General features: G+C 36.4%; 1 protein-coding gene across 1 annotated transcript in view; it reads right to left on the bottom strand.

The window, feature by feature from the left end:
* Positions 1-4,168: 4,168 nt before the first annotated feature.
* LOC123246452 (elongin-A-like) overlaps positions 4,169-27,167 on the bottom strand; it is a 90,896-nt gene continuing 67,897 nt past the window's right edge. Inside the window, 7 exon segments of the mRNA XM_044675348.1 lie at positions 4,169-4,242; positions 5,961-6,070; positions 8,288-8,396; positions 9,872-10,052; positions 11,131-11,228; positions 11,420-11,578; positions 26,470-26,572. Of these exon segments, the coding sequence (XP_044531283.1) occupies positions 4,169-4,242; positions 5,961-6,070; positions 8,288-8,396; positions 9,872-10,052; positions 11,131-11,228; positions 11,420-11,578; positions 26,470-26,572 (834 nt within the window).

Here is a 27,167-nt window from a genome sequence, read left to right as displayed (position 1 = left end):
TTTTTTTTTTTGAGATAACTATTTCAAATCTATTTCCTCTCCTGTTAATCTGGGCAATTTATGTTTTTGTAAATATTCATCTATTTCACTTACATTGTCAGATTTATTGGCACATAGTTGGAGAAAATAGCTCCTAATAATTGCCTTAAATTCTTCTTCATTGGTTGTGATTTAATCTTTTTTAATTTTGGATAATGAATTTGGTTTCCTTCTTTGTTTTTTAAAATTGATACTAATTATTATCGTATATACATATGTGTAGTATACATACATATAGCACATATTATATACACATAATGTACATGCATACACATATGTAAATATAATAATGAGAAAATTAACAATGCTTTATCAAAATTTTTGTAGGGGATCATCCAACTTCTCATCTCAGGAGATATTGAGGTCCAGAGGTAAAGCAAATTTTAAAAGTGTATAGTTAATTAATGGCAGAGCCAGGTCTGGGATCAATATCTCTTCATAACTTTTTTCCCCATAAAATCAGTTCCGTGTCTTGATTATTTTTTCAATATTTTTTTTTACTTTAAGTGTTATTAATCTGTCCTTTGATTTTCAAGATTTCCTATTAGATGTTCAATTGGAGATTTTTAATTTGTTCTTTTTCTAATTTTTTAGTTGCAGGACCAATTCATTGCTCTTCTCTATTTTATTGATATAAGCATTTAGAGATATAAATTTCCCCTTAAATATAGTTTTGACTGAGTCCTATAAATTTTAGTATGTTGTTTCTTTGTTGTTATTCTCTTTAATCAAACTGATGTTTCTATTTGTCCTTTGACCCCCTCATTCTTTAGGATAAGATTATTGAGTTTCCAATTAATTTTTTACTTTTCTGCTGCCATTTGTTGGATGTGGTTTTTATTGCACTATGGCCTTAAAAGAATGTTAATATTTATGCTTTCCTACATTTTGTTGAGAGGTTTTTATGCCCTATTTTGTTAGTCAATTTTTGTGTAGATGCCATGTAATGATGAGAAAAGGTATATTCCATTCTATTCCCATTCAGTTTTCTCTAGAGTTCTATCCAACTTTGCTAAAGTTTTATTTTTCTCATTAACTTCTTTCTTGTTTATTTTTTGTTTGAATTTATCTACTTCTAAGAGAGGAAGATTGATATCCCCCACTAGTAATGATTTATTATTTTTCCTGTAGCTCATGTTACTTCTCTTTAAGAATTTGGATGCTGTGCCATTTGCTGCATATATTTAAAACTGATATTGTCATTGTCTATGGTCCCTTTTATCATGATGTAATTTCCTTATCACTCTTGATTAGATTAGTTTTTGCTTTTGCTTTGTCTTGGTAAAATAGCATCACATTCCAATAAAGCTTTCTTGATTCACTTTAATCTCATGGTAAACTTAGGAGAGAACACAGCACTCTGCCTAGAAAACTAGTAGATTTATTTTAGCTATCCCTAATTTATCTCCATATTAAACCTCACATGATTGGGAATGAAGAGGTTTTTATCCCAGACCTGACTCTTCCAATTAGCTATAAAATCTTTAAAGCTGCTTTACCTCAGGACCTCAATTTCCTCTGAAATGAGAAGTTGGCTAATCTCTTACACCCATGTTGGTGAACCTATGGCACAGGTCCCAGAGGGGCCTGCTCCCTTCCCCTCTCCATACATCTCTGAAGACATTTCTCACATCACCCATCCCTTTGCCCAGTAGCCCAATGGGAGTGCTTCCTCCCTCCCATCTGGAGTAAGGCAGGGGGCTCACATGTGGCATGAGGGTTGTGATTTGGGCACTCATTCTCTAAAAGGTTCACCATCACTGTCCTACACCAATCAATTCAGAGAGCTATTTTTTAAAAATGTCTTCCTCAAGCCAGTACTTCTCAACCTTTTTTTCTTGATTTGTAAAGCCTGAACAATATTTCATATTTACCTTAAAGGACCAGATGAAATAATTTATTAAAAAAAGCTAATTTTCACTACATAAAAATATTATATATATATGTATATATACATATATATATAATCAGCCATTATATAATTCTAAGGCAACATCTTATTCATGTTTCTCTCAAATATCAGCTGAATGAATTAGTCTAAACAATCCAAAATAGCTTGGTCTCTGTTTGTTGTCTTAAAGACTCAGAATTTATTTTTTTAAGATTTAACAGGATTCTCCTTTTATCCCTAAGGTCTTCTACTATTCTCAATTTCCTATCTTCAACACTGGGCAACTCCCACTGTCTGATTTGTGTATTCCAGCTCCTGCATTACTGAATAATTCTAAAGAAAATCATTAAATCTCACTGATATGATTCACTATAAACTCATGGTGCATAATTTCAGTTGAATATTCACTTTTATTCCATTATCTTTCTATGTTACTCTTCTTTTATAGTAGTGGCTGCTGTTGCTACTTAGTTGTTTCCATTGTAACTGGCTCTTCATGATCTTTTTGGGGGTTTTCTTGGCAAAGATATTGGAACAGTTTTCCTTTTCCTTCTTTAGCTCCTACTTTTATGAACACCCAATCATATTCTCCTTAGAGATTGTAACAAATCTTTTCCTTTCAATGTCAACCTTCTTCAAATAGTTGTCTACTAGGCTAATTAATGTCTTTTTGATAGTGTTGCTAACCATGCTGGAAAGCATTCTAGAATGATGCTAACACAATGAGATGAAAGACTATAGAAGCAGAATGCATTTACTATCATTCTCTATATAAGGTTTCATAATACATATGTGGTCCAAAGGAATTATAACATTCGATATTGGCATTCAATACATGAACTAGTATTACAGCCTTGAGATTTCCCATTCTTTGAATAAAATCAGCCTCATCCAACATCCCATAGAATGATGTACTTACTGATGCATTGGGTAGTTTTACTGAACTGGATTTTCCCTCTTTTTTTTTTTGTCATAAGCAGACAAGGGCAATATACTAAGAAAAAAAGGTGATTTAAAAACAAATACATTAATAAAAATATAAAAGTAAAACAACAGATTTTATAGGATTCCCCCCTAGTAAAATTCTAATTTTCCTTAGAGTAGTTAACTGTCAAATAAGCAAGAGAGATTCTTATTGAATCAGCTAAAATAGGAAAACCTTTGAAAGTATAAGAGGGGCAAAATGGGGAAGATTATGCTTGAAGTGGATAATTAAAGTTTGGTTGCCAAAAATCGTTTACTTGATTTCAAATAAAAGACCCAAGTCAGGATGACTTTTATGGTGGTTTATTTGCACTTAGGAAAGTTGAAGGTAGGGAAAATGAGAGACAGAAACTCTGGCCTGGACTGGAGGCCCAAACCAGGGAGGCACAGAGGTTGATTAAACAGGGCTTCTTGCCATAAGGTCTTCTCTAAGAGGAGAGGCCTCCTTGAGGCTAGAACCTCCAGAAATGTCAAGGGAAGAGACAGAGAGTCAGCCTAACTTACTCACTTGACAATTCAAAGGGAAGCAGTCTGAGGTCTCACCAGAGCTCCTTCAACACCAAGTTCAAAGTGTCAAAAGCCCCACACAGGAAGTTACCATCATATTTAAAAGATAGCAGCTTTCGTCACTTCCTGCGTCCACCTCCAGTTTCAGGTGGACAAATGGCAGCCTCAACACTGTTTTGGACTACCCAGGGGGCAGGCACTTGTTTTTGATGTGTCACTATCACATGTGGGTCACAGACCTCCCCCCCCCTCCACTTGATTCTAAGTTGGGTGGGGTGACATTATTCCTGGTGGCTAAAGTCTAAAGAATGAATGAGGGTGAGCTAATTCCATTTACACAAAAGTCTGAGACATCATATAAGCAAACAACCATTTAAATGCTTATGTGCCTGATGTCATGCTAAATGTATAGAGGACATGCACTATATAAGCCCCAAATGTTGAAAGTCTTAAAAATAAGTAGCCAGAACACATGAATTTGAGAATTTATTAGCAACAGAAAAATTGCAGCATGAAGTGATACAGTCTCATTATATTCTCTATCTTGTCTTCTCTTGATCACTCTACCACAAAGAAGCATTGTGGGAGTCCAAGATAAAATGGTATCTACTGGCAACTCCTTTGCTTAAATCATATTTTTATATATTGATCCTTGAGGTGGCTAATATGAACAAACAAAATTAATAAGATTTTTACCAGATTAGAAATTCTAATCCAGTTCATACTTTGTACTAGCACTTCTTTCATTCAAAATCTGCTCTGCCATGGTCCAATGCGGTTCTTAAATGTCTTCAGGGACTTGGCCATCATAGGAGCAATTTCTAGGGGGGGAAAAAGACAATTACACCAAATGCTAAGCTTCTCGACCTGGAAAGGATTCTAGAGGTTCTTAAGTAACATCTCAATGTAGTCTCTCAAGTGGCTGGATGTACATAATAAAACATTACATTTCTTCCTTCAGAATATCAAAAGCAGACATTCTTTGAGAAGCAAGGTAATGGAGAAATAGACTGGATGTGCAATCAAAGATTTTTGTGATTCCATTGTCTCAGTTATGTCCAACTCTTTGTGACCTCATTTGAGATTTTCTTGGCAAAAATACTGAAATCGTTTGCCATTTTCTTCTCTAGCTTATTTTATAATTGAGGAAATTGATGCATTTGGGATTCAGTGACTTGCTCAGACTTACACAGCCAGGAAGTATCTGATGATAGATATGAATTCAGGAAGATGAGTCTTCCTGAATCCAGGGCTGGAATTCTATACATTGAACCACCTAGCTTCCTAGAAAAGTACACAAGAAGTCATCTATATCTCGTAACATCTCAGTGTAGTCCCTTCAAGTGAATGGGTGTACATAATAAAACACCACATTTTCCCTATCAGTTCCTTTAGAAAATCAAAAGCAAACATTTCTTGAGAAGCACAATAAGGGAAATTTGGCTGAATTTGGAGTCAGAAGTCCTAGTTTCAAATACTGGCGCACTTAGGTGAGTTATTTCTCCTCTCTGGGCCTCAGTTTCTTCATCTCTAGAATAAGGGAGGAGGGTTGGGCTTTATGTCTCCTAAACTTCTTTCCCATTCCAAACACATCACGCTAACCCAATCCCCTCATTCCATGAAGCATGATTGCAATATTCCAACGAGAACACTGTTAATGAAGGGCTAAAATGTTCTTGGCCCTTGAACAAAGTGCCTCTTGCAATCCCTTACACTAACTTGAGCCATTTAAAAATTTTTTAATTTCTATTTTATATAATATAATTTAATAATAATGATTTCAATGACATGCAGAAATTAGGGTGAGGAAATTCCCTCTCCCAGTACAGATTAGCACTTGCCCTATAACTGCTAGAATAAGAAATTCTTGGAGAATTGTCAGTGACACTAAGCATGTTAAATGTTTTTTTCAGGGTCTTAAAGTCAGTTACACAGTGATTCCCAAAGTGGGCGCTCCTGCCCCCTGGTGGGTGCTGCAGCGATCCAGGAAAGTGGTGATGGCCACAGGTGCATTTATCTTTCCTATTAATTGCTATTAATATTTTTTAAATAATTTCCAAGGGGCTAAGTAATATTTTTTCTGGAAAGGGGGAGGTAGGCCAAAAAAGTTTGGGAACCACTGAGTCAGTATGTGTCAAAGGTAGGACTTTGAATCTAAGTCTTCCTGGTTTTAAGGACAACTCTTTATCCACTGCGCAATGTTATTGCTGTTCATTCATTTCAGTCATGTCTGACTCTTCATGACCCCATGTGGGGTTTTCTTGGCAAAGATACTGGTTTGCCATTTCCTTCTCCAGCTCAGTTTACAGATGAGAAAACTGAGGCAAAAGTGGTTAGGTGACTTGCCCAGGCTAAAAAGTGTTGTGAGGCCAGATTTAAACTCAGGAAAATAAGTTTTCACGACTCCAGCCCATCACTCTTTCCACTGTGACACCTACCTGTCCCCTCTGCTGATAATTCAACATTCCCTCTAAATCTGAGCCATAAAATCTGAAAAATGTGAAGATGGGGGAGAAGACCTCAGTTGAGGAAGACTTACTTTTCACCTTTTTTGCATCTTGCTGTGACCCCCCAGAAACACCGGCATTTGTGGTTGCTACATTGTCACTCCCTGAATCACTTCTCTCTCCATTTCCAAGCTTCCTTTTGCTGAAGGAAAAAAAAATAGAAAAAAGATTAATTACTTTTCTCTCCCTTGGTAAAGGCAGAGGTGGAAGTAAGAATACGTTTCTAGGTCTCACAAGTCAAAAAGACAACTAAATATGCAGAAGTCAGCTCATGTTTTACTAACCCCTCCAATCCCTATAGTCAGACGGAGCAGAGTAGAAAGTGTCTCAGTGGTCCTGGACACCTAACAGCAGATGCTCCAGAGCAGGGGTCGGCAACGTATGGCTCTTTCTGCAGGAGCCATAAAGTCAATTTTTTTTTTCAGGCGCTGTTACAGGAGTGCACTGTGAGCACTGTACGGCTCTCACGAAATTACATTTTAAAAAATGTGGCGTTTATGGCTCTCACGGCCAAAATGGTTGCTGACCCCTGCTCCAGAGCATCCCTGTCTCAGCTGTGTTCCAGAGAAACTTAGGGCTAAGAGTGACCTCTAGTGGGCACGTTATTTGATAAGCAGAATTAGTTAGAAAGTACAATATTGCTCATCACTCACTGAGGGGAAAAGATGAGGGCAAATCTACAAAGTCCAGAAAGAAGAAGAGATTTTCTATGGTTATGCACGTGAAGGAAATGTAGAAGAAGCGAGGAAGAAAATGCTAGGAAAATGTATTAAATGTTTTTCTCTTTTCCCTTTAATTTTCTTTCTGTAATTTTTTAATAGAAGATGATGGACTTAGAGCTGGAAGGGAGCTCAGAGGCCATCAAATCCAATCCCCTTGTTGACAAATGAGAAACTGAGGCCTCAGTAGGTTAAGTGATTTGCCAAAGATTTCCTCTGGTAGTAGGTAGATGTGGGATATGAACTCATGTCTTCAAACACCAGAGCTTCTGACTCTTTCTACTATAATATACTACTTGTTTTCTAAATATATCTTTCCATCCTCCCACCTCCTCCCAAGCCCATAGAACCTTCTTTATAATCAAGATTTAAAAGAAAAGGAGGAGGAGTAGCTAGGTGGCACAGTAAATAGATAACCAAGCCTGATATCCAAAGAACCTGGGTTCAGATCTGGCCTCAAGCATTTCTTAGCTGTATAACCCTAGCAAAGTCACTTGACTCATTTGCCTAGCCCTTGCCTTCTGTGTTACTAAGACAGAAAATACTTTTTTTAATAAAACAGAAAATTTAAAAAAATAAAGGAGTGGAGTGGTAGATGAGCAAAGCCAACACAGTAACTGAGTCTGTCAGTGTATACATTATTCCATATCCACAGTTCCCCTCTTTAAAGAGGGGAAAATGCATATATTTTCTCAAACACTTCTGCTTTTTGAAAAAAAATTCAATAAAAAGAAATTTTTGATGACTATTCTATCTTAATACAGCATGGAAACCACCCCCCCAAATGCCCTCAAATAATATGTTAAACTAAAGATAACTTCATAAGCATTACCCTCCATCTTAGAATCAATACTGTATATTGGTTCCAAGACAGAGTAGTAGTAAGGGCTAGCCAATGGGGGTTAAATAGCTTGCCAGTGTTACACAGGTAGGAAGTGTCTGAGGCCAGATTTGAACGTAGGACCTCCAGTCTCCAAGTCTGGCTCTCAATGTCCTGAGCCACCCAATTGCCCCACAAAACCTGCCTCGCTTACCTCATCTAGTCACAGAGGTATGAAGTAGTGTCACTATTTTAAAACAGTTAGATAGGAGATAGATGATAGATAAAGACAGGGAGTCAAACAGATATTTAGAAAGTCAAAGATCTGTGATTTCATAAGAGTAAGGAAATCTTGGATTACCCTCCACCCATACAGATTGGAACCTGCTCAATGATTTTTCTGGTGCCTGGGGCACCATGAGGTTAAGATGTCACAAGACTCACACCAATATATGTCAGAGATGAGATTTGATCTTAGGTCTTCCAGAATCCAAGAGGGATTCTCTTTCTTTAAAAAAACAAACAAACAAACAGACAAAAAACCTTATCCTCTTAGAATCAAGTCTAAGTATCAATTCCAAGGCAGAAGAGTGGTAAGGGTTACACAATGGGGATAAGGGATCATAGAGGATCATACAGCTGGGGAGTATATAAGATCACATTTGAACTCAAGACCTCCCATCTCTAGCCCAGACTCTTAATCCTAGTTGCCCGCCAAGATCATCTCTTTATCCCCCACGCTATACTGCTATATTAAAAATATACCTTCCAAAAATGAAATAATCTGTAACAGTTCTACTAGTACATTCCTGATACTCACATGAGCTTGTTTAAAGGAACTTTGGATGTGTCACAGTTCTCTGGATGATGTCTGAGTTCTCTGGGAGGCTTTGCCATTCCCTGGACATAGGCCATTTTGATTTGACGCCCTGAATACCAGGGAATGGGAAGAACATAAGAGTTAACATACAACGCAGCTGATGTTGATTTAGTGGCCAAGGACATTTTTGTTTCTGACAAATAGAGATATAAACAATAATTTTTCTGGCCTAAAAGAGACTAAAGTTTTTTTAGGTTTAATCGCCCATATGCAAACTTTTTAATATGCAGGAATAAGAAAGGATTATATAAGAAATATGAACCAGATAGATACATTTGCAAAATATAAATATACACACAAACACATCCATATAAAAATTTAACAATGTAGGACAAAAGTCTGATAAAAGATCAAACCCAGGCTAATTTCTGGGCAGCGTAAGATTTTCAAATAAAATATGGTTTATTAAAGTAAATAATATTTGGAAGACCAAAGAACTGACCCAAATTTACTCTCTAATAAAGGGGAAGGGGAGCTTTCCAGGAAATTTACCAAAATGTAGAGTTCTGTCTTGGAGTCACAAAACCTAGTTTCAAATTCTACCTCTGAGACTTATGACCTATGTTTATGTTAGAGTCTCTTATCTCTTAAATGAAGGAGGTCAAATGGATAAACTCTGAGTTCCCTTCTAGCTCATGTTTATGGATCAATTTTTCTGCCCAATTGTTCTAGAATCAGTTATGCTTATAACTGACACAAGGAAAGTTATTTTTAATAGCACCTATCTGGATTGGATGCTAACTATATGACTATGGAAAAGTTAACTTCTCTGACTCTCAGTTTCTTCATCTGAAAAATCAGAATCATAGATCTTGAAGAAGGGACTTCTCCAGGCCAGCTTGCCATATTTCACAGAAAAGAAAACAAATCTTGGGAGGTTAAAAGAATTTCCCAAGATCCCATAGATAATAGAGGGGCCAAGATTTAAATCTATGTACACAGGAGCCCAGTCCAATAAACTGTAGATCTTTAAGCTGAAATATTTTATAAACTTTGAATCATGCACTAATTATTAATTCTATTTCTTTAATACACAGTAATCCTAGGAATAAGTAAAAATCCCATACTGAATCTGGTAAGTGCTTTGTGCTTTGGAAAAGTTTTCTCATAATATCCATTCCCAGAGTAAGTTTAATATTAAAATAACTTAAAAATAAATTTAAAGTAAAAACAAATGATATATTAGTTGTTACATGTAACTATAGTTACAAACAAGTTAGGATTTTATAGGTCTGGGGGTAGAGTTAGAGATGAGGGTTATGATAACATTACAAGAAATGAAGAGAAAAAAATACTAGCAAATCACTTAAAAATACACAGGAGAAGAAGAAAGTTTAGAAGGGAAATATGACTGCCACATTAGGTATATTATTTTTAAAACAAGCTATACAGAATAGAGATCCATGGTTTCCTCTTTTCCTAATCTTCATATAAAAACATTCATATTGATGTTTGTGTCAAGTTTAAAATAATAGAAAGAAAAATTCCAAAAGAGGAAAACAAGTGAAAAAAAAAGTTTATTACCTTTAGGTTTTTCAGATTGGGACACAATAATATTCTTTGTAAGAGCCTTCAGTTTTTCCTCTCTTTGCTCAAAAAGCCTAAAGTACATTTCACGCCATGATTCATTGTCCTGATGCTCCTCGTTTTTAAATTCTCTCTGGCAGTGCCTTTTCCACAAATGATCAGCCAGTTCGATAAAGGTCTTGGAAGAGGTGAATAGCAAAAAAGATTCCATTAATTAATGACTCAACCTCCCCCAGCCTTGTGAGACATCATTTCAATGGATAGTCCTACCTATTGTATTAAATAGAGCCTATTGGACTTGGAGTCAAGGACCATTAAGAGGACCTAGATTTGGAATCCCTGCTTTGCTTTAGAATAATGTCTTATGGCTTATAAATAAGGTCTTATTTAAACCTGTTAACATATGAGCTGATAACTTATTTTATCTTTGTGCCCAATTAAAAGAACACCTAGGTTCAAATCTCTCCTCTGGTGTTTACTACCTATGTGAACTTGGGCAAGTCACTTAACTTCAGTTTCCTTGTCTGTAAAAAGAAGACACTGAAACAATTGAACAGCAACAACACTTATAGCTATACTAGAGCAGCTAGGTGGTTCAGTGAATGGAGCGTGGAGCCTGGAGTCGAGTTAAAATCTGACCTCAAATATTTACTAGTCGTGACCGTGGACAAGTCACTTAACCCTGTTTGCCTCAGTTCTTCATTTGTAAAATAAGCTAGAGAAGGAAATGGCAAACCACTCCAGGATATTTGCCAAAATGGACAGTAATTAATTCTCAAATAGTGTGTCACAAAGAGTAGGTCATGACTAAATAATAACTACTGTTATCTAGCAAATGAGGGGATTAAACTAGATGTCCTTCCTGAGGTCCCTTCTAGTCCTAAATTAATGATCCTTTTAGACTCTGGGTCTTCTAACTCCATATATATGCCTTAATTCTACCACTACTGCCATATGGAAGGGAAATTCACCTTGGTGAATGATGGGGCTTGGTAAAATCAGAATTTTTAGCTTTGCCAAATTCTCCAGTGAAATATTTCCCAGTATACCAGAATTTTACCAAAATAGTTTGGGAATGTGAAGAAAAACACTTAGAAAAAGGCACAGATGTTGAAAGCCCACCATTTCTTCATTTCAGGAAAACCCAAGTCCTATATTTTTTATAAGGGAAAAGAAAGGGTTTTTTTTTCCCCTTTGCCAAATGGTTCCATTAAAATAGTAATAGAATGTCAAACTGCATCTAGAGCAGTGTTTACCGGATTATAATCCTCTAGTCTTGACAACTGCTTTGGGGTACAGCATTCCAAAACTGGTTCAAGGATGTCAAAGGGGACGCCACCGACTTCGTGGAGCACTGTCAAACAACACAGAAGACTTTAGATTCTCTGAATATACTTCACTACAAGCCATTTTTCTATTCAGTTCAGAGAGGCTATCTTTGATGGGTACATATGAAATAGGCTTTGTACTCTATACATAAAGGACTTTGTATTGTGAACTGATAGATGAGCGGCTACATAATAAGAAACATGAAAAAATACTCACAGTCAATATTGTTTTGAAGTACATGGATACATTGTTTGTATAAAGAAAGCATCTTTGGTAGTGAAGCCATTTTAGATCCTGAATAAACGTGCATTTTAGAATTCAGTCTTCGGCCAGTAAATTGACCAGCATCACTGCCTTGGCAGTGCTGGACCTCTGCTGCTGGTGTAACAAAAATGACAAAGGAATGAAAGTTATTTTATCTCCAAAAACAGATGTGAAAAGCATTTATCATTGAAGCTAAGAACAGCTTCTGCATTGTCACTCCAAAATAATTAGAACTTTGAGAACTTAATCTTCTCTGTACAACATAATCTACTTTGTCATCCCAGAAGATTCATATTCCATCTTACAGTGACTGCTTCCATCCATTATTCCTAGTTCTTCTCTGAAAATGTATCTGTCAGTTCCACAGGAGAGGATTAGGTCCAAACAGAAGCAAATTTGGGCTCAATAAGGAAAAAAATTTCTAATGAATCATAGCTGCCCAGAATTATAGATTGCTTCCCAAAGACACATATTCCTTTCATAAGCGTAAGTTATTTTTGCAATGAAAGGTGCTATAATTGTTTACAAATATATCTTGCTCTCTTCCTCCAAAATACATATTTGTCCATTTCATCCTAACTTTTAAAGGTCAACTAAAATTTCCTTTTCTCTACAAAGTCATCCCAGACATTCAACTCTAATCAGTAATGATCTTTTCTTCATCCTACATCGCACAGAACTTTGTTGGTGCTTCTCTTAAACACATGTGATTTCTTGTATGTTGTGTGTGTGTGTGTGTGTGTATGTCGATAGAAGCAGAGATCAGCATCTCAGACTAAACCATAAAGCTTTATGAGGAGAGAAACACTATCAACCCTAATGTTCCATACATTGTTTAATTATTTGTTGAATTGACATATTATTAAAATTAAATTTATTATAACTATAATTTAAATAACTACATAATCAAATAATTTCATCAACTAAATTATATTAACATAATTAGATTAACTTATATGAAAACAATAACTGTAAATGAAATTATTTTATCACTTAACTAGATTAAAATTAAATGATGTTATTTAATTTATGGTGTATCAAAATTACATTGTATCAAAATATTTAAAATAATTAAGTTCTTAATTACAAATTATTTGTTAAATTAATAATCCCCTTTCAAGATTTACTGAATATAATGTGTAGAATAAACAAAAGTCTGGAGCCCTCTTCCTATTCTCAAATCATTCTTCCTGCTCACTTGAAGGAAGAAGAAATGAATTTTCAAGAATCACTGAATAACATATCTATCAGGTGAACTGTAATCCTTTCAGGTACCTCTACTTACACAGAATTCTTTTTTAGATAAGGAAAAATATTTTCTTTTTGGTCCTGTTTCAGTAGGATTAGCTGGTACCTAAGCTGGAGATAGATCTGTGAGGTAGGGGAAGCAGGTAAATTTTAGTACATGTTATAGCATAATTTGCAAATGGACAAAAGGGTTTAATCTCATCCTAAATTATTTCTTAGATTTTATAAAGTGCTTTATCCATTGAGAGGTTAAGAGATTTGCCCCTTGAAATTTTTGTGTGAGTGTGTGCTCCAAGATGGGAAAGGGAGGCAGTAATGTAAGCGTAGGTAGGAAAGAGGAAGACAAATCTTTTATTTACCAAAATTATAAATGAGATCTAAAGTCTCCTATAGCATTTGATTTTTTGCCTCTCTTTTACATTTATGTCTGATAATATTATTTTCTCCATTAGACCACAAGTTCTTTGAGGGTCCATAGCCATATCTTTATGAATCTTTGAATGACCCTAGAACCTAGAATCAGAGCTGCACTTGGCATAGAGTCATCAATAATTTTCCCCAAGAGGAGCTTCCTTTCAATGGCTACCACTCTTCCCAAATCCTCTGAAGCAGATCCCTTTGGTATGGCTTCCTTCTTCTAAGACCTTCTCTTTCTACCCTCCCAACCCCTTTGAGGACAAAGGCTAAACTTTCTGGGAATCTAGCTGAACCCCAATGTTATTATTCCTGCTTTAGAATTATCCTTTAGAGTAGGAGACCCTAATGTAAGGGCTGGGATGAAGCTTGTAATGACTCCAAGAGGTATTTAAACAACCAATTGGAAGTTGGAAAGGTGAGTCACATTCCAAAGCTGAGAGGGTTTGTTTCTAACACAATTATGTCCCCTCCTTCAATATTGTCCCCACTGGGGCTGACAAGTGGTACAGTGGAAGGAGTCAAGTAGACTTGAGTTCAAATCTAGCCTCAGACACTTAATAGCTGTGTGACCATGAACAAGTCACTTACCACTATTTGTCTCAGTTTCCTCATCTGTAGAATGAGCTAGAGAAGGAAATTATAAATGACTCCATTATCTTTGCCAAGAAAACCCCAAATGGGTCACCAAAAGTTGGGCATGACTGAACCAAAAAAAAAACATTTCATTGTATTTTAAGATTTTCAAAGTATTATCTATATATTACTTCATTTGATTCTCATAATGATCCTGTGGAAAAGGTACTATTATTGCCATTTTAAATAGGAGGAAACTGAGGCTGAGGAGTAATTTGCCCAGGATCACATAACTAGGAAACATCTGAGAAAGTATTAAAAAGTCAGGTCTTCCTGACTTCAAGTCCAGCTCTCCACATATCTCTTAAATCTATTCCTTCTCTCTTTTCACACTAATATATCCCTGTTCACATCCTCATTGCCTCTCACTTAGATTACTAAAGTTAATCTCTTTGCTTCCAGTTTCTCCCCTTTGTATTACATACTTCATAATCAGCCAAAATCTTTCTTAAAAAGACATCCAATTTCATTAATCCTTTACTCTAAAACAAACCTTCATTGTTTTCTTATAGAATAAAACATAAACTCCTTAGTTTCATGTGAAATACTTCCATAATTTGACTCCAACTTACCTACACAGCCTTAGCTCATTCTTTTTCCCTTCCAGTACTCTGGTTATCTGGCCAAAGTGAATGACTGACTGTTCTCTTATTTCCTGCTGCCACCCCACCTTTATGAAGTCACATAGGTGATTCCTGCCTGTCTGTGGAAATTCTTATCTTCCTTCAAAGCCCAACTCCAGTACTACCTCTCATGTGAAGTCTTCCCTGATTCCCCATCCCTTTCTCTTTTCACATATCTAATTGAAAATGATTCTTTCCCTTCTCAGCTATTATATCACTTTGCCTGGACCTCTGATTTATCATTCCTTCATTCTACTTCATTTCTCCCCACATTACCATATTGCTTGACAACAAGGACTTTTAACAACTTATGTATCCCACAAGGCATTGTCTACACTGGATAATGTAGGGAATATAGTGAACTAAATGCCTCTGACAAGTGAACTCAAAAGTGATAACTGCATCTGGTTTGCCTCTTTTTAAGTGAGTCTCAAATTTTTTTTAATAGTTCTAGAAAATGATATGTTTGGGAACTATGGATCACACAGCTAGAATTGGAGGGCACTTCAGAGGTTTCTAGTCCAATCCTCTGATTTTACAGATGAACACTTTCAACAAATAGTTGAAAATGAGATGTTAGAACAGGACAGAGACGTTGGGGATAGAGCTATAGATCAGGTGTCATCTATATAGAGGAGATCATTGAACAGAAAAGGTTGTCTGGGTAAAGAAAAAGTATATCTTGAAGGAAGAGAGCCAACATCAGGGATCTGAAGCATATTCACATTCTGAGGGTAAAAAGGAGAAAGAAGAGTAATGATATAGTTTTAAAAGAAGCAGGAGGAAATAGTTTCAGGAGAAGAGAGAACATCCAAAAGGGGAAACAGAATAGCAAAAGTTAAGTTAGAATACCACAGTTCTTATACTATTGACAAAACATTGAACAGTTGGTACTCTAGTTGGATCAGGGGATGGAATATCAGGCCTGAAGTAAGGAAGGGATCATCTTCACGGGTTCAATCTGGCCCCACTCACTAGCTTTGTGACTCTGGACAAATCACTTAATTCTGTCTGCCTCAGTTTCCTCTTCTATACAATGAGTTGGAGAAGGAAATGGCAAATTATTCTAGGACATTTGCCAAGAAAACTCCAAATTGGGTAACAAAGAGCCAAACATGCTAAAAAACAACTGAACAATATTCTAAATTTAAAATCTTTATCAAATTAGTGCATCAAAAATCCACTAGAGGAAATTATCCACATTCACATAAGATCTAATCTATCTATGAATTCATTGTGGTTGATCCTTCCAACCATAACCAATCCATACTTGTTCATCCTAAAATGATAATAGCTAATGCCTATATAATATAAGGTTTTATAAAGTAATTTACAGACATTTCATTTTATCTCCTCAACACTACTCTGATTGATGTGATTATTTTCCCCATTTAATAGATAAGGAAATTGAGGCAAATAGAAGTTAAGTGATTTGTTCAGGGCCGCATAACTAAGTAACCAAGACTAGAATTGAACTCAGGTCTTCCCGACTCCTGGATCATTTTTATCCAATAAACCATCTACCCTGCCCCATGTAATGCTTTAGATCTTCCAATAAATTCTCCAAAGACAGCCCATGTATGCTAGGAACCTTAATTGCTCCCCTTTAACATCAAGAGGACAGGATAGAATAGCAGAAGAATATGGGTTTTCCATTTCTTATTCCTTCTTCTTACTATGGGACTCTTTTCCCTTGGATCATATTCCTTTGACATCCTTTTCTATGAGTTTTCTTCTGTTATGGGTTAGATCCTAGTCATATTCACCTTGTGCTTAGTGATATTCATTTTCAATTCTTTGGAGGCTGCAAAATCTCATAACACAAAGATATAACACCAGTAGAATGCTGACAACAAAAAGAGGGGCCTTTGCTTTGAGTCACTAAATGAGCTTTGTATTTTCCCCAAAAGCAACTCAGCCCAATCTCCATCTCCCACTTAAATCTAGCTCCAACTCACTGTCTATTTGAAGTGTCTCTAAGATATGTGGAACGATGGAGAAGCTCTGCAGGTTGTCCACTTCACCTCAGTGCCTCAATACAGAGAACAACCACCCTTCATCCGCTTTATTTTTCCCAAGTGGAAAGTAATTCAAAGTCTCAAGATTTATTGGGTCTTGTCTAGGGGGCTGAACACTACCAGCACAATGCCATCGGCAAATAGAATGAAATAGTCCAATTTTGTCAAATTTTTTTAAAAAGGCCACTAAAGGGACCCATGAAAGTTGCATATTGGTTTAGAACAGTGATGGGCAAACTTTTTAAAGAAGGGGCCAAAGGAAAGGAAATGCTCAATTGTCAGTCTGTTTCTAAGGCAACTCTTTTGAAGTTTCATTGTATTGTATGCTACTTATTGTATTCATCAGATTAGGAATAATGTCGTATGGCCAGATAGAACATTTGTGGGGGAGGGGACTGCATCTGGTCCGTGGGCTGTAGTTTGCCCATCACTGGTTTAGAAAATCACATTTTAACATTATCTATATTCTACCATATTTTTATTTACTTTGTTAAATACCAATTAGTGTTTGATGACTCTTGAGGTCTCTATTAAGATGCTCTTAGAGTGGGTGGCAGGTGCGGGGTTAGAGGGATCAGCTAGGTGGCTCAGTGGATTGAGAGCCAGGCCTAGAGATGGGAAATCCTGGGTTCAAAGCTGACCTCAGACACTTCCTAGCTAAGTGACCCTGGGCAAGTCACCCAGTATTGATTCCAAAATGGAAGGTAAGAGTGTAAAAAAAGAGACTTCATTAGGACTCTTTCCACTTTAGCCTCTGTGCTAGATCCCCTCCACAAGTGCAAAGAGCTTTGACAAGCATACTATACTTACCCGATATTAATGACCAAATGCATGTAGAATAATGTTACCTACTATAATCTTTCAACGCAAGAAATATTACATAATTTTGGTAGTGTTATAGAAGATATCTTGCTGGAAGGAAGCCTTTAAGGTGGCCTTTTGCTCTACTGAATCAAAAATTGTCATCCCCCTCCCATGAATAACAAGCACAATAAATCCTTATATTCCAACATCTTTCAGTCAATTGCAGAGTGGTAAATATGTAGCCTACTGTAGAATTCTTACCGCCTCCCCACTAATACACAAATTTCTTGAAGGTAGATATAATGCTATAAAAATCTTTGCAGATTTTTTTGTATTTTTTTCTGTTTGTTTTTCCTCGTTTCCAACATCATCTTTAATTACCCTTTGGATGACTTTGGTTAGTCAAGTTGCTCAAGAAGCTTTCCTTAACTTTTTTTTCATTTACTGCTTTTTTTTAATGAGGCAGTACTCTTCATAATTTTTCATCATCCTTTTCCATAAGATCTTAAACTGGTTTACTTTCTAAACTGGGGTTGGCCTAGGTTGCTCTCTCTACGCTTAACAAATTAGTCAACTGTCGGCTAATTAAAGTATGTTAGGTTTCTTTCATATGGCAATTCATTTGTACTTTTTATAACTTCTGAATGAAATTATAGTAAATAGATTTGCATTAATTTTATCTTTGCTCTAACAAAGGAGGGTTCTGCTTATGGCACAGTACAGAAAATGATGAAGTAGATTTATATCCTCTCTACCTATAGAATTTTTTGGCCAGCAACATTTTATTTACAGGTCAGAAGAGAGATATATCTCTATATCCCATATGTTCCTCATTTTTCTTCTTCTTTGTAGTATTGTATTAATTTTTATCTTTAATATTTTGACTATATACCCAAAAAGTTAATTCAGGAATAATTCTTACAACAATAATTAGTCTTTTTCCATCCCAGTAAAATATAAGCAACTTCATTTTTAATATTGTTTGGTGTTTCACCTCCAACATCTACAAATTCTCTTCTCAAAGAAGGTAACATCGATATAGATATGCAAATACGTACTCATATGTATACATACACATATACACAGGTCAGCTAAGTTGCATAGTAGGTCAAGTATCAGTCCTAAAATGAGAAAGACGTCTCTTCATGAGGTTAAATCTCTGGCCAGACACTTACTAGCTATATGACCCTGAAGAACCCCTATTTGTCTCAGTTTCTTCATCTGGAAAATGAGCTGGAGAAGGAAATTGCCAACTATTCCAGTATCTTTGCAAAAACAACAACAACAAAAATAACAAATGGGGATCATGGAGAGTTGAATATTACAACTAGACAGCAACAACACACACAGAGCTTCTGCATAGTCTAAGTCTCTGACTTCCTTATATTTTTCTACAATCCTCTATTTTCTCTTTCACATAAAAGTCGTGTGTTCAAAATGCACATTGATTCAGTTTTGAGGATCTTACTCTTCATCCTCTGAAATAGAGATTAGTACATAGGTGATAAAATTATTTTTATGGCAATTAGCAAATACTTATCAACACATTAAAGGATTACCAAATATTCCATGAAATTATGCTTCCTGTTGCTTTTGGACAAACCATAAAAAAAACCCTACTGATTCTTTTTATCACTTCGGGAAAGTGTGTGAGCTGTCTTCATTTAGCTCTAGCTTCCTTCTGTTTTTTAGTTTTGTTTTAATAAGGTCAAGCTTGACATGATTTACTGCTCCATCTAGTATGCTCATTCAATGGCCATGTGAATCTCACATTTAGATCATCAGCTAAGTAAGTTTACAAACTGTCTAGAAACCAAATAGATCTTCCATGCCCCTTTTTTGACAGTTTACCACCATCATGGCAGAAAAAGCAAGTAGGCATATACAACTGGGAGCCATTTTGTATTTTCCTTTGTTCCAGGGGTTGCCATGGCATCATTATGTAGTAACTTCTCCTAAGTCTTCATTTACACAGGCTTGTCCTTGAAAAACAGTCTCTGGCTGGAATCGTATTTCAAGCATTTTTTTTTTTTAACATAGAAGACCTGTCAGAGCTTTCATTCCAGGTATAAAGCTTCCAAAAACATTGGGTCACATCCATGCCACCCTGAAGCATCACAATAGGATTCTTTTGGTTTTATTTGTAGCAAATGCCAACATGCAAAGAATGGATAACTGTAGAGAGCCAATTGGAGAAATATGGACAGGATAGGGCCTGTTATCTGGATTCCCTACGTGACCAATCCAAGCTGAGGCAGTCTTTGTGTTTGGTCCTGGTCACCTGAGCCCTGAAAAGCTCTGGTACCAGCAGGTTGGTTAATCCAAAAACAACTTGATCCCTCCAAGAGGCTATTAGGAGTCATTTAGAGAAATAGAGTCTGTAACAGATATTTTTATCTGGATCCCGTTACAAAATCATTGGCAAGTAAAACTGTGTGTATGATTTTTTCTGCACTGCATGTCAGGTAGCAGACAGAATGGGCTATCTAAGGTAAAAAAAAATCTGAGACTCCTCTTTTGACTCATTTTCAGATCCCCACCTTTTCTCAATATTCTTATTGGAAAGCTTTGAGTCCTTAGCAGACCAACAGCTACTGAGTTAACAATTTCTCTCCTTGATAATTAAGAAGCCTGAACTCTAAAAAATATAGTCAAGGCCGGACACAGACAAAGATAAAGGTAAGACTTTATCTGACCAGGTACAGTCCTATATTTCAAGATGACAGAACTCAGTAAAAATCTCTATGAAATATGTTTCTGCTCCCAGAATTAACCCACTACTAATTGGTGGTTGGAATTTGGCCTTTGACCCTGGACCTATCTCTCTACTTTTTAGACTTTAATGGGTTTGTGTATGATTTGTAACCCCTTCACAGCTGTGATTCTTTCTCTGTGTTCTTTGTTTGAAACCAGTATAAAACAAACCCCAAACTCCATGAAGTTGGAGCAGCTATGGGCTAACCACTAGTCTGGCTGTCCTCATTTTCTGTTTCCTGTCTTTTCAATCCGACGCCATTAAATGCCACTCAGGACCCCCCAAAATATAGAGCTGGCTCTCTATAGATAACTAAATTGAAGAATACGTCATGGGTTCTATTTATAGAGGTGATTAGAGAGCATTTCATTGCACCTAAGAGAAACAGAAGCAATAAGACAAGCCCTGTTCCTCCCCCCATGGCTGCTTCCAGATTCTCTATCTACCAGAGAATGTCTACATTTTATCATTCTGTACTTTTTCTTCTTTTTAAAAAAATTTACCTTCTCTCTTAGAATCAATACAAAGGCAAGGCAATTGGGGGTACATGACTTGTTCAGGGTTACAGAGCTAGGAAATTTCTAGGGTCAGCTTTGAACCCAGGTCCTTCTGACTTCAGGTCTGGCACTCTATTCATTGTGCTACCTAGCTGCCCTGCTTCTCTTCTTTTGATGTTCATTCGACCCATATTTATGATTATCTAATCAATACCTAACTGTTATCTACCAGTTTTCTGCTATGAATTGAGTGCCTATTTCAGTATCTCTTTCCTTCCCAAATCTATGTCCTCATTTTGGGAGACTTCAGCACACCAATTGACACCCCCCTCAAATACCTTACTTGTGTACAGTGATTTCCAAAGTGGGCGCTACTGCCCCCTGGTGGGTGCTGCAGCAATCCAGGTGGGTGGTGATGGCCACAGGTGCATTTATCTTTCCTATTAATTGCTGTTAAAATAAAAAATTAATTTCCAGGTGGCTAAGTAATATTTTTTCTGGAAAGGGGGCCATAGGCCAAAAAAGTTTGGGAACCACTGCTTGTGTAGTTCTTAAATGTACTCATTTCTCATGATCTTCTACTCCACAACTCTACACAGAGATGGTCATGCCTTCAATCTTCTGTCACAAGTTTTCCACTTCCATGTTCATGTACTTTGATCATATTAATCATAAGACTGTATCATTGCAACTTTTCCTTTGCTTTATAGCACCTAACCTTGTTTTCACCATGAGCTCCAATCTCTCCACCCCTCAGTTCATTCCTAGGTCATCACTTCTGAACAGACTACACTCTCCCTTCACCATTTTGACTCGTTGATGAATCAATTCAACTATATACCATCCTTTACTTCCTTTACCCATCACCAATTCTGCCTTATCAAGATCTGACCTTAATTTTCATCCTTGGTCTTTGCTCCTATTCTCATACAGCTGATTGGAAGAAGAGAAAAAGAAACAGGAAACCTTTCTGATCAAGTCACTACAAATTTCAATTTCAATCTGACCTTCACAGTAGCAAGACAGATCCCTAAAACACTCACTGTCCCTATTATCACAATGACTTTTACAAGTTTTCATTCCTTAGAAATAATTAAGGGCATTTACTGAGAAGTCCCTCTTCTTCTGTCATCCTCATCTCATATCACCAAAATTCATTCCCTTCCTATCTTCTCTTTTTGTCCTGTTTCCCCAAAAAGAAGTTGCCTTGCCCTTTGCTAAGGCTAATCCCTTCTACATGCACAAGTGATCTCATTCTATCCCATCTTCTCCAATAGATTACTCCATCTATCATCCCTGAGCTCTTCCTAATCCTTAATCTCTTCTTGTCTCTTGGCTGCTTCCTTTCCACCTACAAATGTGCCCACAAATCTACAAACTACAAATCTCCCCTTGCGAAAACAAAAACAAAAAACCAATTCAACTCTCATCAATCCATTCATCCCTGCTAATTGTCATCATCATATTTTCCCTTCATGGCTAAACTCCTTAGAGGAGCTATATATATCATCAATGCCTTCACTTCCTCTAATCCCATTTTTCTTATAAACTCTGCCATCTAGCTTCTGATCTCATCACTCAATTGACACGTTTTTCTACAGTTACCAGTGTTCTCTTAATTGGCAAATCTAATGGCCTTTTCTCAGTCTTTATCTTTCTTGTCTACTACTTTTGACACTATCGGTTCTTTTCTTCTTGATATTCTTTTCTCTCTAGGTTTTCATGGCATTTCTCTCTCTTGTTCCTCTCTTATTGTCTGACCAGTATTTCTCAGGTTTCTTTGATGGATCATTTTGTATGAAGGTTCTTGTCAAGTTATTCCCAGAATTTCTCAACTCTATGCTCTGTGACAAATTTTGGTGCATAAATTACAACTGTTTTTAATGGCAATTCCCTTGCTAATGTCCCCAGTGAGCATTGCAAGGTTTGTGACTGTGTCAAGTCAATAAGCGTAAGATAAAAATAGTTCCTGTGTTTATTTCTACTTTAGGGTGTTTGGTGTATGTGAATGCATGAGTGTGTATACATGTGAGTAACACACATACCCTCAAACAAGAAAAATCAAAAGTAATCTTAAAGAGAAGGTGTCAATACTACTAAAATGGCTTTGGAGTTTTCCTACAGAAGATGAAATTTTAGCTGGCACTAAGCCAGAGGCAGAAATAAGGAAGGAGTTCATTCTAGGCATGACGGACACATAGTGAAAAATCAAAGAATCAGGAGGAGGAGTGTCATGTGCAAGAAATAACAAAGGTCAATGTTGGGAGACCATAGAGAAGAGTATTCAGAGAAGAGTCAAATGTTAACAAGACTCAAAATGAATACAGGTTTAGAACAGCTTTAAAAGTTAATTTGGGAAACGTCACAGGTTTCATTGGCCTGGCAAACCTGCTAAATAGAAACTGTTTAACAGATGCAAGACAGACCTAACAATATTGTAGTTTACTCATTGTTTTCATTTCTCTGAAGCTGAATCACCCCAGTGCTTGTAGGGACCATGTGGCAGAAAGCAAGTTGAGTGTTTTTGAAGTGAATGCTGTTCAGTCCCCATGCTCTCTGTGGATTGAAGTAGCCAGGGAGCAGAGGAGATGCCTGTCTCAGGGTGGGTTTCACAGTAAAGAATTCTTGTTCTACAAAGTGGAGTGTTGGTTTCAAAAGGAGCTCGAACTGTGTGTTTATAGATATGTTCAAATTATTCCATCATCATTTTTATTGCCTATTGTCTTTCAACTATCTAGTGTTAAATATTGGTAGTAATATTATTGTCACAATATATTTGTGTAACTGTGGTCAGCATAAGACCTTAATTCAATATAGACTTTTCCATATTGTATTAATTTATGAAAGCCGTTAATATGGTTTGAGTGTTTAGATGAGAATGTTATTGTGAATGGAATTTCCTTAACCCAGAAGGAAGTATTTATAAGGCATAATCATTTACTTGTAATGAATTAAGATTGTTAACACTTGTTAATTTTTTTATACCATAGCATTTATGCAATGGTTTACAGAATTCATGGAATTATTTTTATTATCAGTATGGGAATTAAAATTTTGAATCTTTAAAAAAAAAGTTAATTTGATTATTGGGGGGGTGGGATCCTGGAGACAATAGGGAACCACTGGAGCTCCTTGAACAGGAAGATAATATGATCAGGCTTAGGAAGATCACTTTATAGCAACTAAGCCCATCCTTAATTGGACTAGAATAGGAGAGACTTGAGGTATGGAGACCAATTCGATGAATGACCCAAGTGTGAGGTGGTGAAGGCCTATATCAATCCAGGGGAGTGTCAGAGGAGAGAATGGGACTAGGAGATGTTTGGAAGGTGAATTGACAGGACTTGGCAATGGATTACATATAGGGTGTGTGTGAGAGAGAGAGAGAGAATGATGGAGTAGAGATGGCTGTGAACTTGAGTGACTGGAAAGATAATGGTGCTGTCAACAGTAAAAAGGAAATTATGTTGTGCTGAAAATGTATAAAGGACATCCATTTTGAAATGTTCTTTGGGTAGATGGAGATTCAAGATTGGGGGTTAGGAAATATTGTAGGACAATATTGTGGGTAAATAGATATGAGTAAAATTTATGTAGAGATGATAATAAACCATGGGAGCTGATAAGATGGCTAAATAAAATAATATGTATAGAGGGAGGAAAAAAGTCTGGGATAGAGTCTTGGGGGATACCCCTAGTGAATATAACTTGGATAAAGATCCATATTTATTTGGGTAATGGACATGTTATCCATTTATTTTTTTACCACCCTAAAAGCTTTTTTAGCCATGATAAGTATAAATGTACATAAGTTAATACTTACAAAACCAGCACTGATATAAACTATAGCCTTTATTATAAGAAATAGCTCCTTTTCCTTCAGCCCTCAAGTTTCAGCTTTAATGGGAATAGATAGACTGGCATGAGCTACTCATTACCCATTAATGGGCAGTAGACTTCAGTAATTTAGTTTCATTCAGTGCACAATGACCCTCTCCATCTTATCTTCCTTCTCCCACAACCCCAACAGTGAGAGTATTTGGTTTCGAGGTACCTAAAGTAGAATGCAGATGAGCTCTGAAATCATCCATATAAGTACATCAAATTCTCAGTCCCCTGGGAGAGGTCACTGTGCAAGTTAGGGCTGAGAACAAAATTGTTAACTTATAGGAGGAGGAAAGGCTGCTGACCAGATAACATGAATTAATCCTACTATAGGATACAGGTGGAATACAGAAATGCTTGCCTGGTTGCAGCATTGCTCCTTAGCAATGACAGTGCTTAACACAGTACTAGGCAAATAGTAGGCTCTTAATAAATGCTTAATGACTAAATATCAAAATTCACATAGACAGGAAAGGGGAAATGTAACTAGGTTTTTCTCTTCAAGTAAGTATAGTTTCATTTTCATTTTTATTTTTGTGTCCCTAGCACTATCAAAGTGCCTGCCTCACAGCAGATGTTGACTAATATAAGCCTTTTGAACAATAATAAGGGAGAAAATGGAGTTCTTGTTCTGAATCTGATCATGATCTGTAAGTAGGCTCATTTGATATAGAATGTTGGGGAAATCTAAAGGTTTTCACTCTGAGTTGGGCTCTTCATCTCTGTTTTTAGCTCCTCAGGAGTCTTCAAAATTTTTTTCTGTTTAAGTACACAAAACTTTGGGGGTACTGCATATCTTGGTTAATTTTTAAATGCTGATTAAGTTTTTCACATTAACAAACTCATGTTATAGCTAATTGTACCTAAGCCTTCCAAAAGAAGGTTTTGGCCAGACAGTTGGGGAAAGGTTGGGGTGCCTTTCAAAAGTATTCAAAATGAATACTGACTTTATCTGCCATGGACATAAGCAGCTATTATGGTATTCACTATGCAGGTATAAGCTTTGTGAGACTGTTCTAAATACAAAAGGAACTTTAGTTTATCAGTAATCCTCTCTTTCAGATGTTGTTAGACTGTCTTAGTCAACAATTACTAATGTGATAACCATAATTCATTTTTATATGGATATTTAGAAAAGAGGAAGAAGGAAGAAATCACTTCTCAGCTCAGAGATTACTTTATATAAATTTTACACTTTCAAATCAGCTCAGCCAGACCAAAACTACCAGGACTACTCTTCCACATCTTTTCAGAAGCCTTTTCTCATTGGTAATGCCTCCACCCCTACAGGTGATTTCATTATGAAATCTAATTTTGAGGAGATACTTAAGTCATTCATGTTCTCTTCAAACCCAGCTCAGTTCACCTCTTATGTTTTGCTTTCCCCCATTAGAATTTAATCTCTTTGTTAGCAGAGATTGTTGCTTGAACTTGTATTCCTAGAAGTTAGCATAGTACAGTGATGGCAAACCTTTTAGAGAGGTGGGTGATGTGAGAAACGTCCTCAGGTGCTCGTGGAGAGGGAGAGGGGAACATCCCATCCCCATGTCCCTCTGGTTTTCTAGTAACAATGGTGCACATGTCCACCATGGGCATAGTGCCTGAATTTAATAATAATTTATTTAATGATAAATTTAATTTAATAATTTATTTATTTATTAATAGATGCTTTATCTATTACTTATCTGTGCAGTATCATGTTCCTGTCTCTCATCCTTATAGAACATGAGTTTCTTGAGGACAGGGACAATATGTCTTTGTATTCCTAGTGTCTAACAATGCTTAATAAATCCTATTGAATATATATATAGTGATTTCCAATTAAAAAAAAGATAGGTCAGTATAAAGGGGGTAAGCAAGACCAGATTAAAAATTAAAATAGAGAAGGGGTAGGATAGAGCTCTCTCTAGGATTCCATGGTTGGTTAAGTGCCAGCTAATTTAGCTTTTACTGTGTCTATAGACTGCAATAGAATCATTGAACCCATAAGGTTAGGATAAAAATAGAGGTAATAATTACTATGGGACAAGATACAGTATACCAATGGTAACAAGATACTCTTACAGTTGATATAATGAGTTGACATAATTCCTCAGTGTGCTTACTATCATCGTTTCCTTACCTTTGGATTCCATAACATGAGGGGGAGACGGTATTAAGGAGATCTCAGGTAGAAATTTTGGCAGTGGAACCTTAATGAGTTCTTCTAGTAAAGGATTCTTTATCTAAACAAATTCAAAGTATTTCTGTTACAATAATCAAATGCTGGCAATATTTAAGATATCTAATATCAACATAATCTTTTTTTGTGGGCAAGGGAGGGAATGGATATGATTTCATTGAGATTCATTCCCAATGAAAACTCCTACCAATACAGATATGTAACTATCCTATAATATTGTCTTTAAGAGTTATCTGGGATCATAGGGAGATTAAGTGACTTGCCCAGGATCATATAGCCAGTATATGAGTCAGGACATGAATCCAAATCTTGCTGACTTCAAGGCCAACTGTCTATTTACTTTGCCACACTGCTTCTCTTCTTTGCCAAACTGCCTTTTTTTAATCCCTCAGCTGAGAAAACAATTTTGTCTTCTAATGTTCTGGTTCTGACAAGGAGGAAAATTATATTTCAAATTCCATTTTTTGGTAAAAATTAGAATGGATTTTAATTTTTGCTCCAAATATAGGAAAAAGGGAAAGGATACTGGACCAGAGCTATTTTCCTTCTCTGGTTATATACTTCATGAAGGTCTTCAAAGGACATGTACTAGAATCTTATATATCTACATTCTACTTTCTCCTCTATATAGTCTTTTT

Source organism: Gracilinanus agilis, chromosome 4, assembly GCF_016433145.1.
Source record: "Gracilinanus agilis isolate LMUSP501 chromosome 4, AgileGrace, whole genome shotgun sequence".
NCBI lineage: Eukaryota > Metazoa > Chordata > Mammalia > Didelphimorphia > Didelphidae > Gracilinanus > Gracilinanus agilis.
The sequence above is the reverse complement of the archived record's forward strand: the minus strand, read 5'-3'. Positions and strand labels throughout refer to the sequence as shown.